An 18,730-nucleotide genomic window follows, 5' to 3' on the forward strand; every position below is an offset into this window, starting at 1 on the left:
CCAACAAAGAATGACTGACATCATGGGATGGATATACAGTCAACTGAATTTACTTAATCTCAGCCACACAAGAATGAATTGCACCACAGTTTGCTCTCTATATCGCACTGCAGTAGGAATGTGCGATATGGCATAAAATTCATATCACGATATGTATTGTGAAGGGTGGCGATAACGATATATATCGCAATATGTTTTTGGTATAAAACTTGCAATAGGAATGAAAAAAATGCATAGGGTGTCCTTTTGCCATAATTTATTTTGAAAGCTGCTAAACCACAAAATAATCTCAATTAAGAAAATTCCACTACTAGGTCCAGAGAGTTTTTAAATAATAAACACATTAGGCTTCTTTCTTGTAGTGCAAAACAGTGCAAAACATATCAAATGTAGTTTTAGCCATATGTTTTAAACAAAAGAATATGTTGTTAACTCTTAACAGTTTCCAGTATTTTCACTTAACAAATGAACAACAACAGATGATTGAGCATGAACTTTGTTGAACAGCAACAGAGCAGCATTTACACTGAAACACTTCACCCTCCAACCCTCTAGAGGGCGCCTCCTTCTGCTTTAAAGAGAGCTGACACAAATGAGTCTCTGTGGCTTTGACCAGAGGATCTTGCAGTAAAATCACACAACACAGCGTTCTTTTACAGATCAGAGAGCAGGTTTCTCTAAAGCTGACCAACGCTTACTTTAACTTTCAACAGAAAAAAAACCTTTTGATGGAACTCAGCATTTTGCGCATGCGTTCAAATACGGCAACACTACGGCAAGCCGGCTGTAGTTGGCTTGTAGCTCCGCTACTTAGCTCTCGAAGAAAATACTTTAACACCACTTACGCACAGTTTTCAACTTTAAAAAGTAACGGTTAAACTGAAAACTCTGATTTTACATCAAACACAGCATTACTGCGGTTAGACAGTAGAAGACAGATCTCTATCGTTATAGGCTAAATTCCTATCGTTTCTACCATGTACCGTGTATATCGCACATTCCTACACTGCAGTAGTCCCTCACTACTTTGCGGTTTGTTCTTCGCGGACTTGCTCTATCGTGGTTTTTCAAAATAAGATTGGACATGACCCACAATTGGCTGATTGATGGATGAGCCACACGATCAGCATGGCATTTTTATTTAAAATAAATTATTTAAAATTATTTAGCACCTGCTGCACATGTGTGCAGCCCACAACTGAAGGAGAAGCTTCCTCCTTCAGCGTGTCAGCTCGCCGCTCTGCAGTGGAGAAGTGGGCGTGGCTAAGAGCGATGGTGTATGGCAGGGAGCTGAAATTTTGACATTATGTGCTCTTTTAGCACATTTAGAGTTTAGAAACATTTAGAATATTGCAAGCGTGTGGGAAGGGTTTAAAATGCCTTTATATTTATATATATATATATATATATATATATATATATATATATATATAATAAATTACTACTTACTGTTTGTACTACTATTCCTACTTTGCAATTTTTCACTTATTGTGGGGCTTCAGGGTACGGGTCCCCTGCGATAAATGAGAGACTACTGTATTCCACAATTGTCATCATCAGACTTTTTTTGTCATTCAGAATTTATGATTCTGTTTAATCTGGTCTTTCTTACAAATTTAAACAAATCTCATGTGTTTATTTATCTATAATACCACACTTAGTGATTTTGTAACAACAGTCCTGCCAGTTGAGCCCCAATGATTAACCATTTTTTCAAATAATTTTTTTTTTTCTCATCTTCGAGTAAGTGCATTTTTTAAAGGATATCTGAACCAATATTAAATATTCATCCAAGTAACAGAACAAGGAATTCAAAATTTCCCATGTTGAAACATCTGCATTTGCTTTGTTTTTTACTTTTAGTCCTAATTTTGTTACACGAGTGTAAAAAAAAAAAAAAGTGTACTACATACTTTAGTATGCTGTTAAATTCCCTCACAGGTTCTTGGAGCAGGGCTTGTGTCGATATGGAGCCCGGTGTACGTCGGCTCACTCACAGGAGGAATTGATGGAGTGGCAGAAACGTTACGCCTCACGACTCATCCGCCTCAAACAACAGCAGGAGAGCAAGCACTTCACGGAAAACTACATGGAAACCCTAATAGAAAAGTGGATGAACTCTCTGTCCCCAGAGAAAGTGGTGAGTGGTTTTGTGAGACATGCAAGCGCAGGAGTATCCGTTGAAAACCTTTAAAATAAAGTGAGAATGATTTTTCACTCATGGGGTGAGATTTTGTAACGTTTACTTAACATTTAGTCACGCCACAGAAAAATGTTTTCTTACTGCTCAGTCAAGCATTAATATTTGTTAAATGCACAGTTTGGCACTTTGAAAATTGGACATTAGCCTAAATAAATTATGCTAATAAGTAGGAGAAATAGACTTTAGCGTATATTGAATACTTTGGCCAAATTGCAGTAAGTTACCTGCAAAATAAACCCAACACACATTTACAGTAGATCTGACTGAAATGTTTGCGTCATAGCTGTCATGAGCATTGCTCTGTGGTAGTTTGTTACATACAAATTAAACCATTTTATTCTGTTTTCATTACATTTTTCAATCTTTTTCACATTTTCAGCAATAGTTTTGTTGTGCACTTTTGAAAGCTTACTTGTTGTGTTGAGCATTTATTGTACTGTTGTTACAGCAATATTAAAGCAGCTCCATGACACCCTCTAGAAGTCAGTTTTCTCCTGTGAAAGCTGTGATTTTAACCACACCAATGGAAGAGTAGCGAGAATAGTTGCTATAGCAAACAGTGGCATTACTAGTGGTTTCATTACTGAGTTTCATGTGTTCTGTGATACAATCTTTTATAGTGTTAATGCATTTGTAAACCATGCTTCCAAAATTATTCCTAGATTTGATTGGTTTCACAAAGATCGTTTTGACTGAGCGTGAATGTGTGCATTTCTTTTTTTTTTTTCCAGCTAAGTGACAGTTTAGAGGGAGTGACTGCAGAGACCAGCTCCAGCCTTTCTGTTACCGTCACCACCAAGAAATCCTCGCACTCCTGGATTTTTTCCTTGTTTTGCAAGGTAGGATGAAACATTTTGTGTTTCAATGGCTTTTTTGTGTGCGCGAAAGTACAATTTGGTTGTACTCTTACTTGGTTCTGCTTCCGACATATTATATTTTTAATGATCTGGTTACCCTTGGATTTTGCTTTTCTAGCCGGCTAGAAAGCTGTTCCGCATTGCTCTGCTGTACGACGCCCATCGGCCACACTTCTTCATCACAGGCGTATCAGCTGGGGATCGCCTCCAACCTGTTTCCAATGGCTGCCAGGAATGGACTCCAGGGGAGGAAACGGGTAAGCAGTAGTAATCTGTCATGACCAAGGAGGGTGGTTTTCAAATTTGTGATGGTGCTACAACAATATAAAAATATAGTTTTCTTAAATTGTAAACTTTTTTAAATGTAAAGTCACAAAACAATCAAGATAAGTCGAGATAAGACGGCAATTGTGAGCTGTTCAAGTGGGATAAATGGTCATCGAAAAGGGATTTTTTTTTTTTTTTTATCTTTAAGTATCGGCTTCACTTATTAAAAACTAATGAACAATTGAATTTAAAGATGGATCCAAATTAATGAATTTCATCATGACATGGTGGTTCAGCAGTGTGTACAGCCACCCGTCTGTAGCCTTGTAACATCTGGGCAAACTCTTGATGCCATAACTTCTTGGCAAATCTTTTTGATAAGACGTCAGGCAGTTACTGGACTCTGGCACAAACTGGCAGCATCTAAGCAGGAGAATCAAACTCTGTCACCAAAAGGGACCACAATCCAAAACTCATTTCAAACCAGTGTCCAGTTTCAGTCAATAATTTAACTCCAGTCAGATACCAGACATCTTTTCTTGGTTGCAGATTCCTCAATAAGAGTTTCTTTGGTTTCATTTGACATGGTTTGTTGCGGTTTTGAAATAAAAATAAAATATTTGGAAACAGTTCCATCTATTTTTTTTCTTGGCTTCAGCGACCACCACCTAAAAGGACATTCCTGTTACGTGGAGAGCTTGTACTGTATGTAACTCTCCTGTCCTTGTTACTTTCTATTTGAACTACAAGGGAAGAAACTAGATCACAATAATTTGCATTTTTCCAACTGGTCAGAGCATTATCTCAGTTGTTTAATGACTCACTGTTAAACTGGGATAATGTTATTTCAGGTAGAGGTGCACTTTTAATTGTTTTCATTATAACTGTAAATTATTATTGAAAAAATTGTATTATATGCACGATCGTTCAGTTTAAAAATGGAATAATTTCCGAGTCCTTTATCATCTACTCCTAACGTTGAAAATGAGTTTTAGACAAGCTCTCAAATACTTGATGTGTGTTTTTGTGCATCAAGTAAAATTTTCAGATCATCTAAACAAATTTCTAATTCCTTCCTGGCTTTAGAATAGTTTAATTTGTAATTGTTTATATTTGATCAGAAATGAATTTCAGGTCTGTTTTTCTGAATCTTGTGTACAGTAGTCCCTCGTTTATCACGGGGGATCTGTTCCCTGAAGCCCCACGATAAGTGATAAACTGCGACGTAGGAATAGTAGTACAAGTAGCAAGTAGTAGTTTATTTTAGCAATATTCTAAACAATTTTTCTCAACTCTAAATGCTCCAAAAGAACACAGAATATCATGAACTCAGCTCTCTGTCACGGCTGCACTCTGCGCTCTTGGCCACGCCCACTTCTCTGCAGATCAGAGGTCAACAGGAGGAAGGAAGAGGGAGGAGGAGCTGCAGGAGGAAGTTTCTCCTGCAGCTGTGGGCTGCACACAGGTGCAGCAGGTGCTAACTCATGTAAAATAATTTATTTAAAATAATAGTGCAGCTTATCCATCAATCAGCCAGTTGTGTGTCATGTTCAATCTTATTTAGAAAAACTGGGATAAAGTGAGTCAGTAAAAAACGAACCGTGACGTAGTGATGGACTAGATATTTGCATGGCATGCTTACAGTCCTAAAAGGGTTGAATTGCCCTTTATTTTATTTCCATTTTAGTTATAGATGAGTAGAAGACTTTATGATGGTAACAGTAAGTTGTAAGTTTACGTTTTGTGATGTAACTTTTACTTTACTTCACTCTGCTGATTTGGCAGTGGCAACGGACAATGGTCTTGATCACTGCGTCTACAAAATAGCGGTGGGCTTCAGCACCGAGATCTTTGGAACCTTCAGACAGACCATCGTTTTTGACTTCGGCTCAGAGCCTGTGCTGATGCAGCGCATCATGGTGGATGCTGCTTCCATTGAAGGTACAGTTAAAGCAATGCAAACATCTAGAGATGTGATAAGTGCATATAGAAAAACCAAACAGATTTTATAATTTAAAAGATGGTGCAGTAATGCTTTTCTACATTGTCCTGCTTTGTGTTTTCCAGACCTGGAACACTTAATGGCAGCCAGGCAGCAGCTCTTGATGACAGCAAAGCGCTGGGATTCTTCGTGTAAGACCATCGTAGAATTCAGTCACAATGAGACGATGGCTGATATGGAGCGTAGCCTCCTTTCCCGCTATCAGATCCCTCTATCAGCAGATCAGCTCTTCACACAGTCAGTCCTGGACAAAACTCTGACCAAAGACAACTACCAGGCACGACTGCACGACCTGCTCTACATAGAGGAGATTGCTCAGTATAAGGAAGTCAGCAAGTGAGTAAATTTATTCTCACCAGAGATTTGGGGGTTCTTAATCTATTCAATAATTTTCTGTTCTACAAATTAGAGATGAAAACTTTTATAATTTAATATATAAACAACAACAAATAAGGATTGACCAATTATTTACCATGTTTGTCAGTTATTGTTTTAATATATAATAAATTATTTTACCTTTTATATTTGTTCTATTCAGACTTGGTTACCTTGATAAATCTGTGGTTTGTGTGGGAACATTTCAGCTTCTTTTTGTCTGAAACCATATTGTTGTGTTCTAAAGCAATTTCCATCCTATTCCAATTAATTTTGCACAATCATGACCATAGTTTGATAGATTTTGTGAAGCGTACTCACTGTCCAGAAATGTAAAGACATCCTTGATGCTTAATCTTCTTTAGAATGTATTCAGTGAAATGAATATTGTCTGATTTTGGCTGGTTGAAGTATTTAGTGTGTAATAACATCAATTGACCACAAGGTGTCAGTCTTTACCCCAAAAGGTTTGCAGTATGAAAGCTGGTGTGTGTATGTCACAGCTTTATGTTTTTTTAACATCCATCCACCCATCCATCCCTTATCTTTACCTGCTTCTTCCTTTTCGGGTCAAAGGGGTCGTTGATGCCCATATCCAGCCGTCACTGTGCGAGAGGCAGGGGACCCCCTGGACAGTTCACAAGTCCATCATAGGGACACATAGAGACAAATGAGACAAACAACCATTCACTCTCTCACTCACACCTAGGGACAATTTAGAGTTACCAATCAGCCTAACGTGCATGTTTTTGGTCTGTGGGAGGAAACTGGAGTCCCCGAAAAAAATCCACGCATGCACAGAGAAAACTAGGACTGTGACGATAAACAATAAATTAATTAATCGCATGATAAATTAAAATTATCGTCATTTCCATTTATTGTCTTTATCGTTTCTTCGTGTCTCTCTCTTTCTACTGAAGACACTGGATGACAAAAGGCTCAACTCTGGGGCTCTTCACTGACCCCTCCCTTTTTCTTTTCTCTTTAAAATCCATTTTAAGTGTCCAGAATCACGTTTTTTGGATCGTTAAAAGCAACTAAGCTGAGAAGCTAAGCTACGAGCTAAGCTAACCGGCCGACCTCAAGGAAAAACCTCCATCTTGTCGAAGCTCCTAAATTCACAGTTACAACCCGTGCCTTTGTTTAAAAACTTGTTTTTCTCTGCAAAAAGAAGCTGAGAAGTTTTTTTACTGTTTTTTAATTTTTTTTTATTATTAAAACCACACCGAGCGTCCGCCATTTTGAGAATTGAAAAACACGAAGGATAGACGGCCCATGTCACGTCAAGGGGCCTTCCTCCCATTTTTCTTAGAGACACGTTGCTCGCTCTCTCACTTTCCATCATTCAGTTCAAACAGTCTTTTACTGCCATCCGGTGGCCAATCAACGGTACTGCACAAAAAATTAACCAACATTTCTCCTTAAATTTGACAATAATGACTAATTATTGTCAAATTTCAAACAATATTACCATTTATTGAAATAATTTCTGAGACAATTATTCGCCCAGCAAAATTTGTTATCGTGACAGGCCTAGAGACAGCATGCAAACTCCACCCAGAAAGGCCCCCCAGCCAGGATTTGAACCTCGGCCACCTGCTCGCTGATAGGCGGCAGCTCTACCAACTGCACCACCGTGCTGCCTGTATTTTAATGTACAGTGTGATTGATTTGACATGAAGGAACACTTTTTCTTTTAAAACAGTGTTTTGTTGTAAGTTCCCCACCTGCCCCTTCACTAGACACTTCTTATAAGTTTGTTCCCAGTGACTGCTCTTACCATTATAATTACTGTAGTCTCTCCTTCTGTGCTTAATTATCTCTTACATTTACTCTTATGTTAAACTTAGGCCCTGAAAAGTGAATTTATTTTATCCATTATAACCTTAGTTTATATGAACAAGTTCCACTTGATGATGCTTTTCATGGCTGATTTAGTTTAAGGAGCTTTTCCGTATAACTTACATTTCCTTGAATTTGGATGGAGCCAGCAGTCGTTAAGAGCTTTTAAGATCTTCATATACTTGCAATAACTTAAAACACTATTTCAGTGTCTAATAGTCTAATGTTTCGGCCTATATTCATCCTGTTTTTAAGAAGAATATGGCTTCTCTGGTTGTAGTGGAGCACTCCAAAGACGTCAGCAGATTCTCTACAGTGAGCATGGAGTGAGTCTCTTTGGAGCCAAGAGACTTCGGTGGTTTGCTTCTTGTGAAGTTTCTCCACAAGACTCTTCACAGAGAGCTGATGCAAAACAATTTAAAGAAAGCTTAATGCCTGCTTTGGTTGTGTAACACAAGCTGTTTCCAAATAAAAACAGAATCTATTGCTTCCTTTGGCAATGCCAATCATCCATCAAAGTTTCCGAAGAGTATTTCCTTCTGTTTCATCATTTTAGATACTGCAGAGACCAGAGAGGACCCTTTAAACCATTCTGAACTAAATGTATCTTTTTTTTTTCCTTCTGAACACTTCTACAAATATCAAAGTTTTGTTTTCCCTAAAGACCGTCGTACTTAAATTCTCGTTAGGTTTCTTTTTTGTTTGCTTGATTGTTTTTTCTGATCGTGTTTTCGTATATCTTATATTTGAGTAGAGATGTGTTTTTCATCTGTCGCTTCTGTGTTTTTTGCATCAGGTTTAACATAAAGGTGAACATGCAGCTGGTCACTAGCTTCATGCTAACTGGCATTTCTGTGGGAGCCAAGTATGCTCAGAATGGACAACTTTTTGCACGACTCAAACTCACTGAATCACTTTCTGAGGTAACTAGACTGACTGCAGTAGCAACTATTTAGGTGCATTGTCTTAATACTTTTAAGATAACTTTTCTAAACTATATATATTTTTTCTTCTGGCAGGACACACTTGCTGGGCGACTAGTAATGACCAAGGTGAACTCGGTGTTACTGCTGCCTTTAGGCCGAGAGGGGGTCATCAGCCAGCCTCCCTCAGGAGTCAAAGAGCGTGTTTATGAGGCTGTGATTGAGGAGAAAACCAAGGAGTACATCTTTCTAAGGATATGTAAGGATTGCTGTGAGGAGCTGGGTCTGCAGCCTGACAGAGAAATACAGGTACAGGTTCCACAAAGCTCAACCAGGATGGCCCTAGCTTGACTTGTCATTAGAAGATGCTGTAAGATTTAAAAAAAAAAAAAAAAGTGGAAAAGGCTGCACTATCTTCTGTTTTTATTGTTTTTGCACGACCTTTGGAATTTTTTTTTTCTACTGTAAATTCGTAACCAAAATTTAAATTATAGGTTTACGTCCTGACAGCATGGTTTGGTAGAGCTGCATCTTTTTTTAATGAGTTTTCACCATCACCAGCTGCAGCTTGGTATTTATTCTCCAGTCTGAGCAGCAGCATAGGAAACGAGACACTATGTTATAAAACAACTATATTCTTTCTCATAAATGGGCTCTTAATGTGTGCTTACATTCTACTTTCAATCTCTTTAGATTTTTTATTTTAAGAAGGCTGGAAGGTTTTTTTTTTTTTTTATTCTTAAGCACTCGTACGCATTTAATTTTTTCTACCTTTTATGTTTTTGTCCTTCTATCTTGTCATGTTCAGATTTTTTTCCTTTTTCTGTTTTTCTCCCAACCGGACAGTATCACATACTACTCACTCAATAAGCAGTAACTCTGAAAGAGTAAATAGAATGTGGATGGGTCAAATGTTATTTTTGCATACAATTATTTTCAGATTGCCCACTTATGGCAATATATCCTGATGTGTAGATTTGAGGGTCAACAAAAAACATAAACTCGAAACAAGTTATATTTTAGGTACCAATTAAACAAATAGAAATTTAACATCCCATGCTATTGACAAGATTTTTAAATGATTGAATTTTAACATAATTAGATTGTTTGATTTATTCATATTTAAAATCAGTGTTGGAGTGAGATGTTTAGGATTATATGTATTACAGCATTTTAAACTTTGGATTCTCAACAAATCATAAAAAAAATCATTGGACCTGTAAACCATAGGCTATATAGTATTTTGTGCTGTGGTTGATCTGCTGGGGGTTGTATTGTATTGCATGTAACATGGCTTCTCTGACTTGAAGTTAAAAAGCCTTTTGCGTTGCTCCTTTGTGTCCCTTTATCAGGTGGAGCTACAGTTTCAGCTCAACAGACTGCCACTGTGTGAGATGCACTATGCTCTGGATCGCATCAAAGATAACAACATCCTTTTTCCTGATGTTAGTCAGGTCCCCACCATCCCCTGGAGCCCAAACAGGTAGATTTTCTGCCACAGTCACACATGCACATATACTCATATACCAGTTTTTGAGCCATTTTGGCAACAATCCATCTTCAAATGTCCTTGTCACTGAAAGCTTAAAAACGTGGCAAATGAATCTGAAAAGACCATGAATCCATCATAAAGACAGACTTTAACTTTGCATGTATAAATAAGTAGATCACTTTAAAATTAAAACTTGATAGTTTTCATTTAAATTGTGATAAAATGTTTAAGGATTGACTAAGTTATTTGTCAAACTGGATCTGCAATGGGAACACTGCTTGTTTGAGCAATGTGATGGTGATGCTGAAGGATACTATATTTTTAGCTGTAAACTAAAGTATTTCCTGATGTGAATTTTCTCATTTGAAACCTGGTTGCTGGAGGTGAGACTGCAAAGTTTTGTGCTTTGAAAAATTCATACTTGAAAACAAGAAAAACTTGATTACCAGTGACGAAAAAAAATCAAAATATTTAATTCAAGTTGTATAAATTCAAAATTTGTTTTACAAAAAAAAAAAAAAAAAGCCTAGATCAAAATATACTTTTCAATTAATCAATAAATCAAGCAATTTATTCACTCGATTCAACAAATTCGTCATCATTTTACAAACACATCTTACAACACTTACTATACACGAGTGAAGAGGGAGCAGGAAGAAAAAAATCTGCCCCCATTCTCAGTAATTACAAATTTTCATGGCCGTATACATTAAATCATGTGTCAAACTCAAGGCCCAGGGGCCAATTGTGGCCCTTGTTGACTTCTTATCTGGCCCCCAAGATGATATGTGAAACATAAAATACTTCTATCTCTTGAATGTTTTCAGTAATCTTTGATTATGATGTAGAAAGTGCAACGGAGAACATTAAATGAGACCAATCAAACTCTTTTTGAGGAACCTGCAACCAAGAAAAGATGTTAGTTTCAAGATATTTGATGGAATAAACAATTTATTTGTGTGTTCTCTAGTGTCCACTTTATATAAAATTCTCATCGCTTTCTTTTGTATCACAGACAAAGATTTAGTGTTTGTTTTATATGTGTTGCCCCATACCTCTATACAATAACTCAGATATGGAACAACAAATGAATAATATAATGTCTGGAGTGTTGATAATTCTAAAACATTTTTTACTTTTTTTTTTTTTTTTAGAAGTCCAATACTTTTGCATAGATTTTGTTTTATGTATTTTATGAGATTTCCAGTTAAGTTTATGATCCAAAACAACCCCTAAAAATTTAACTCCATATACTCGTTCAACTTGATTATCATCTATGGACATTATAATAGAATAATCTATTTTTCTGTAAACAAAAATCATTCATTTTGTTTTATTCCATTTTATCGATAATTTGTTGTATTTAAACCACTCATTAAGTTTAGACATCTCACAAGCCATACATTCTATAATGTTTTTTAGGTCATTCCCGGAACAAAATAAATTTGCATCATCTGCGAACAAGATGATTTGCAACTTTTTAGACAATTCACAAATATCATTGATAATACAAAATAAAAAGCTTTGGTCCTAGCACTGAACCTTGGGGGACTCCACATTTTATTTTTTGAAGATCTGATTTTTCATTTTCTAGCTGTACAAAATGTTTATGGTTAGTCCAGTTTTGACACTATTTATAAACTAAAAAAGCTCACCCACAGTAAATTGCTTTTTTCTTTGATCATGGTATCTTCTTAAAATGAACGGAAAGGTGAAAACATTTAAACAGAAAAGATAACGACAAAATGATCAGATGAAGCCAAAAACGACAGATGTGAAATTGTTGGGAAACATGAATGTTAAAGAAAAGTAATAACCATCTTTCATATTTGAAAGAGTTGCACTAACTGGAAGAGACAGATATATTGTTGAAGAAAGTGAATGTAGGTAATCCTAAAAATTTTTACCTGCACATCCTGTTAGTTTGACAAATCTCCTTACCGTTGGAATTTCACTTCATTTTGAGAGCTGAGTAAATATCCCACACCTTGCTGACTTTCTGACCATTTGGAAATGCTTTCAGCTTTACATACAGTATCTCTCTTTGTAGTTGAACAGGTGAGGAAAGAGAGGCAGTAATCTTTATTGACAAGAGCCAAAGTCAGATATAATCCTCTGTGGTGTTTTGGCTTCAGCTGTATTTGAGCTCTAGAAAAGGATTCATGTCTGTGTTTGTTGTCCCCTGTTGCAGAGCGAAAAGGGGGAATTGAAAATATCCTCCCTCCTTCTGTTTGTGCATGTTGTGAGCATGATAACAAGAGACTAAGTCAGGTACCGACTTTCATTTTGGTGTGCTGCATCTAGGCATAAAAAGGTCCTTTAGAAAATTGGGTTGCCAGGTCAAAATCCAAGACGACTGCACCATAAATTTCTGTCCATGTTGTGGGCATGATAACTTGAAAAATATGGGAGGCAGCAACTTTCTTTCTGGTGTTGCCACAGGCGTAAGAAAGAAAATGAAAATGCTTCTAGGCGTAAGAAAGGTTCCTTTTGAAAATTGGGTTTCCATGTCAAAATTCAAGATGTCTGCTGCCATACATGTATACATGTTTACCTTGTGAGCAGGATACTTCAAAAATAAGCAACATGCTAAGTTTATTTTTAGTGTGTGGCTGCATCTAGACATAACAAAAGGTCCCTATCAAAAATTGGGTTGCCATGTCAAAATCCAAGATGGCCACTGCCAAATGTATATATAAACTGACCACTCCTATCATTTAAGGAAACTATGCTTTCTAGTTTTTAATATTGTTTAAAATATTGTTTCCTTAAAGGATTTGGGTGGACCTTTGGGTGGCCAAAGATTAGAGTATGGTGGCCAAGGCCCCACATTGGTCACCCCTGGCTCCACCTATGCACCCGATTGTGGAAAAATGTGTGCCCTCCACTCACCATGATTCGTCACTCTGTACTGCCTCGGCCAAGCAATAACAAGAACCAACCTCTCTTTTATACGCAGTGTAACCCACTTGAATATCTTGGACCAAAAACATTGTTTACGTGCATTCCCTGTTCAAGTCCCGTAAAAAAAAAAAAAAAAAACTCGCATCAAAAACTCCAAACATTCACTATTCAAATCCGTCAGTGACAGGAACATCGACGTACCACTTGTTTTAATAATCACAATAATCATAATTTAAAAAAATGTAAATGTATTTTGCTAAAACGAGGGCAGAAAGTGAACTTAAATTAGGTTAAAGCCCACAATTTCCATTTGGTGGTTGTTTGAATTTTAATAACAAGCTTCATCTTTTACATCTGAACTATCTACAAACTCACTTCACCACTTGCTGTTGCTGAGTTCGGACACTTTTCCCTTTCTCTTCCTCTCCGCTTTGCTTTGCTGCTCTGTCTGTCTGTGAAACTGCTTCTGAGCCTCTCTTGCATATCTTCCGAACCATAGTTATGGACTTGTTTTGATCAGTTGGTCCCTCAACACAATTGATAACATTTCTTCAAAGAGAAGACAGGCTTTAGGCGAGACAATTTGCCCTGTTGGCACACACGCAGCTGGATATCTCATCGACTGGAAGACTTGATGATGTGTCTATCTCTGCTGCCATTTGTGGATTTTAAGGACGCATATTTAATTGGATTTACAATAACTGGTTCCTGATTTTTGGATTTGGCTGGTTGCTGGTTTTATCAACAATCAAGGAAGTCGTCGGCAACAAATTTTGCCCCAATCACGCTGCTTGCCTTTATGATGGCTTGGTTCGTGCCTCGAGTACCCAGACTCAAATGCTTTGGGCAGAATGGATCAGATCTTGGGGATTTTACTCAGACACCTTCCATCGGTGTGGCCATGTAATTTGGACATTTTGGAACTGAGTGAACCAACACAGACTAAAGGTAGATGTCATTAAGTTCTACCTGTCCCCAAAACATCTGTGTGTTTATCTGAATTTGGCTTCCTTGACTGGCCTTGAAGGCCATCTTATCTGAATTTGCCTGGAGAACATGTGATCTGATCCTCACCATCCCCTCCCTGAGGAATTTCCAATTGATAACCAGAAGAAACCAGCTGAATAAACATTGCATCATCATTTTGGGACTCGGATTCTTGTAGACGTTGTCTTTGGCCATTCCCCAACATACCTCGAGAATGTTTACGGATCTCACCGGAGAACACTGGCTGATTATTCCATCCTTATCAGAACTCTTACAGTGACCTCCAGAGCGTCTATGAACATGCTCACCGCTCTTGTTGTCTCCCCCTTCTGCAGAATGTCTACGTAAATATGTGCTTGTTTGTGTGAGGTGTTTTTTAATATCAGTGTTTTTCTTCTCAGGCAAGAAGATAAAGTCTGATGGGATTTTTTTTCGCCTCCAAATTCCTACATGTGTCTAGTTTCACTACTTTTTGTCTGTCTAAACAGATCTCACTTGTAAATGAGTCTTCTAAGCTCAATGTGACTTATCTGTCTAAATAAAGGTTGAATAAAAAACACTTAAAATGCTATTTTAATGTAATATTAAAGCCTCAAATTGTTTTTGTGTGTGAAATTTTCAGCAAGCTTTTTGGGAGGAAATCACAGTGACAAATCAAAAATATGAAATATGAAATGAAACTAATGAAGGAATAAGCATTCAGTCAAGTGCTTTAAATTTATTTTCTCCTAGTCGCTAGAATGACGTTCAGGGTAAGCAGTGTAGTTTCCGACACCTTGTTAGAGCAGCTGGTTTCTAAATGTGCAAGGATTTATAAGGATTTTACTCTCCTGCCCTGCTGTGTCAACAGACTTGTTAGATTTGTGGATAAGCCCAAAGATACAATGGTCTCTGTGAATTTATTGCCATTATTACAATTATGGTAAATGGACTGTACTTGTATAGCACCTTTCTATCTAATCAAGATACCCAAAGTGCTTTATAACACAATCTGGGCCCTCATTTACCCATCCACACACACATTCATACAACACTCTACTAGGTCTCTACAAAGACTAATCGGTGCTTTAGATCACATTCATACACTGATGGGACACATCGGAGGCAATGAGGGGTTCAGTGTCTTGCCCAGGGACACTTCAACACGTGACTGCTGGTGAATCGTACCCTCAACTCTCCCATTGAAGGATGACTGCTCTAACCACTCATCCACATCTGCTCCAATGTTGCTTCTTTTTTATTTATTTTTTTAAACAATACAAAAACATGTTTCTTTTTTCTGCCAACAATTAACCAGATTTGTTTTGCCAAGAAGAATATTGGTATAAGCCAAACAACAAAAAGTTATGTTGGCGTAAAAAAAAGGGTTGAGCCTGTTTTCTTTCACATTTCATATTGATCTTATACATCCACACAAATGAAAACACACACTTGGAGAAATCCCCCCCAACCTTGTCTCAGTTGGAGTGCAATCAATTGGTGTTGGTGGATTCACAGCTTCAGAGGATGCAGACTTCATAATGAGGACAGTGATGCTTAGAGACAGACGATATGTGCAGTGACTCACTGATACACAAATATGTGCAAATGATCACATTTTGTACATACATCTGACCCTGTGTAATGCACTGTTTTAGTTCGTTGTATTTATGCACTGCTGTTTATTGCAATGTTTGTGAAATATCAGTTTTTATTGATACTGGGGCGGATGCGACTGAGTGGTTAGAGCCGTCATCCTCCAATGCAAGAGTTGGGGGTTCGATTCCACCAGCAGTCACATGCTGAATTGTCCCTGGGCAAGACACTGAACCCCTCATTGCCTCTGATGTGTGTCCCATCGGTGTATAAATGTGATAAAGCACTGATTATTCTTTGTAGAGATCTAGTAGAGTGCTGTATGGATGGGTAAATGAGGGCACAGATTGTAGTGTACAGCACTTTGAGTATCTTGATAAGATAGAAAGGTGCTATATAAGTACAGTCCATTTACCATTGTCGATTTATTGTAAAACGCATAAGCAGCCATTACCCGGAGGATATTCAAATGTTAATGCATGAGTGACAATATTCACATTGTCCTGCCTTAAGCTGACCAGCCCAACAGGCATAACAACATCATGTTCAACTAATTTAGCTCTGTACATGTCAGACCTGTAAATATGCACATAATGTAAGGACAGAACTGTATGAACTTTGAGGTCTCACAGCAGATATGTATTTTTTTTAGAACATATCTGATTTAACAAGCAAGGACAAATAATATCTTTGCCTGGTGAATCGCTATCATGATTTATTATTTTCTTACCCACTTCCTCCTCCATCTTTCTCTTTCCATCCTCTTCCTGTATTTTCACATCTTCTCTTGTTACTATTTAATTCACTGATTAGTATTTCCACCCCCTATTATGGAATTTTAAGTCTGTGTGTATATTATTTACTATAATTAGGTGTAACATTTTATTTTAAATTGGCTCATTTTTATTTCTGTCTCTCTGAAGTTAATTAGACCAACTGTTTAGTCATCTGTCTGTCATCCTCTATGAAAAGGATGTTTTCTTTATGTTAGTAAGTAGTTAATATGGTACCAGATTTTTTTATGAAATATCCATCTACTCTTTTAACAATGCCTCATGCACTTTACAACCAGGCAGTGGGATGAGCAGCTGGATCCCCGTCTGAATGCCAAGCAGAAAGAAGCCGTTCTGGCCATCACCACACCAGTTTCTGTCCACCTGCCTCCAATTCTCATCATTGGGCCCTATGGTACCGGCAAAACCTTCACTCTGGCACAGGCTGTCAAGCACATTCTTCGACAGGACAACAGCAGGTATGTACATGTTCTGTTTTCTTGTTGTAAGTGTCTTCAAACCCCATTGATTTGTTTGAAGGAAGAAACAAAAAAACCCCACCAAGTTTTGGGCATTGTCATCTGTACAGGTTTTGTTCCTTTCTGCTTTTTTTCCAATATGACCAATACTCAAGATTTGTGTGTTAATTTTAGAATACCAAGCTACATATTGTGAAGAATTGCATGGCGTGCATACATGCTTTATAAGTACACTGCAATACATATCAAATGTTGCCCGATCTTACAAGTTTCAAACCTTACTAGAATCTTACGGTTATCTCATAATATTTGAGCTTTATAATATCACTTCATTTTATTCAGTGTCTTTGTTTTAAACAGTCTTTGAAGTTGTAGGGCACAAACCCCAGGACAAACATGGCAGATTTTTATTGAGATCAAACAAAAGAGGTGGCGAAGGTGGAAGGGGTGCTACGCCATATTTGGCCTTGGTAGTAGAGTCTGTCAGCTGCCAAGGGTTTGCCATTCATAAGTAAGAAGTTCAAGCCCTTTGGTGTGTGTTAATACATGTCTCAGCTTCTGTTTGGGCTGGCTGGTTGGATATGCTTCATTCCATGATGCTCCACCTCTTGAACAAAATGTGTGCTGGGCGTTTGGATGTATATGTCATTTCACGTTAATGCACATGGCTGGTTTGAAAACAGTTTACTTGCTGAGCAGTAATAGAAACCCATGTGTACTTCAGAGCAGTCAGTCATTGCAGTTATGTCTCTTCAACAAGCCGTAGTATTGTACAAAAAAAAACATGGCACAATTTTCTCCACTGGCATTTTTCTTCATTAGTGGGCTCCCTGTTTGTGTGCACATACCCACAGGAAATTCTGCAGTTTCTTGAGTTGGAAGCAAAACAATGTAGCGCCATAAAGTAAATGGTTCCCTGGTCTTTATGAAAAATGAACGCAATATCTGAAAGTTGCCCCCAACTGAAAGCAACATTTTGTGTATGTAGGGTGTGTATGTAATGCTAAAGTAAAAATGGCTTTTGGAAAAAGTGCAGCAACATGTGCAAAAATAAATGGATGGTAAACTTTTTTTTTAATAGTTAATCCAAATAATTTAATATGTTGTAGATGAATATATATTTTTAATCAGTTAAGGTATATAACCTGTCTGCTGCTTGAAGCTTGTGACTCCTCAGAGTTCTCACAGGTGTGTTGCTGGCCTCGCTCAGTATTCTCCTTCTTTCACAGTCACTCAGTGTGTGAGAATGGCCTGCTCTTGGTAGATTTACACATCTCCCATATTCCTGCCATTTCTTAATGAAACATTTAACAGAACTGAGCTTAGGGCCTTGGCAACTATTTAGCATCCATCCCCTGACTTGTACTTGTCATTGATCCTTTCTCTAAATTGAATTAAGACAGTCACTTTGAAGAGAGCAAACATTGAAGCAGTCACTTACCGGTATTTAAAATGGCATAGTTTTATTTAATTGGCATTACAATGTAAAATTTGTAATTAATTTAGTCATGGAAGAGGTTTTTTTTTTTTTCCAATAATACTAATTTATATTGATAATGACTGACTTATAGTAGTAATAAAAGTGTAAAACATCCTAAGAGGGGTTGTACTTTTAGAGGCACTGTATTTATTATTGTGTTAATTGCTACAGGCATTCAGTGCAAACTGTCACTGTGATGTTTCACCAGAGTCTAACTGTGCATCAGGAAAAGGCAGTTTTGTATTCCTTCTAATTTTATTCATGTATGATTCTGTCTAGTTGCTTCATCTCTAAAATTAACCTTTACGTTTGGAAAAAGTTAACAGTACTGTTGAATAAAACCTGCCTTATTTATTGTTTGAACAGATTTTAACTCATATGTACTAAACTTAAGGAAGGGAAACTTATGAGTGAAATGATGTTTTAAATTTAAAAATAAAAAATTGAATTCAGTGTTTCTCCTAGATAGCTTGCCATGACGAGGCGCTCATCTCGTCTGTTATTTTTATCGGGGGGAGTGGTGTTTGACGGAGACACTTTTTACACCGACAATTACTATTTTTTTTTTTTG

General features: G+C 37.3%; 1 protein-coding gene across 1 annotated transcript in view; it reads left to right on the plus strand.

Moving 5' to 3' along the window:
- helz (helicase with zinc finger) overlaps window positions 1-18,730 on the plus strand; it is a 63,335-nt gene that overhangs the window by 12,608 nt on the left and 31,997 nt on the right. Inside the window, exons 8-16 of the mRNA XM_037689755.1 lie at window positions 1,942-2,140; window positions 2,935-3,042; window positions 3,179-3,317; window positions 5,113-5,268; window positions 5,395-5,665; window positions 8,343-8,469; window positions 8,566-8,778; window positions 9,822-9,952; window positions 16,500-16,679. Coding sequence (XP_037545683.1) covers window positions 1,942-2,140; window positions 2,935-3,042; window positions 3,179-3,317; window positions 5,113-5,268; window positions 5,395-5,665; window positions 8,343-8,469; window positions 8,566-8,778; window positions 9,822-9,952; window positions 16,500-16,679 — 1,524 coding nt within the window. The remainder of the gene's footprint in view (window positions 1-1,941; window positions 2,141-2,934; window positions 3,043-3,178; window positions 3,318-5,112; window positions 5,269-5,394; window positions 5,666-8,342; window positions 8,470-8,565; window positions 8,779-9,821; window positions 9,953-16,499; window positions 16,680-18,730) is intronic.

Source organism: Nematolebias whitei, chromosome 16, assembly GCF_014905685.2.
Source record: "Nematolebias whitei isolate Nwh7 chromosome 16, NemWhi1, whole genome shotgun sequence".
Lineage (NCBI taxonomy): Eukaryota > Metazoa > Chordata > Actinopteri > Cyprinodontiformes > Rivulidae > Nematolebias > Nematolebias whitei.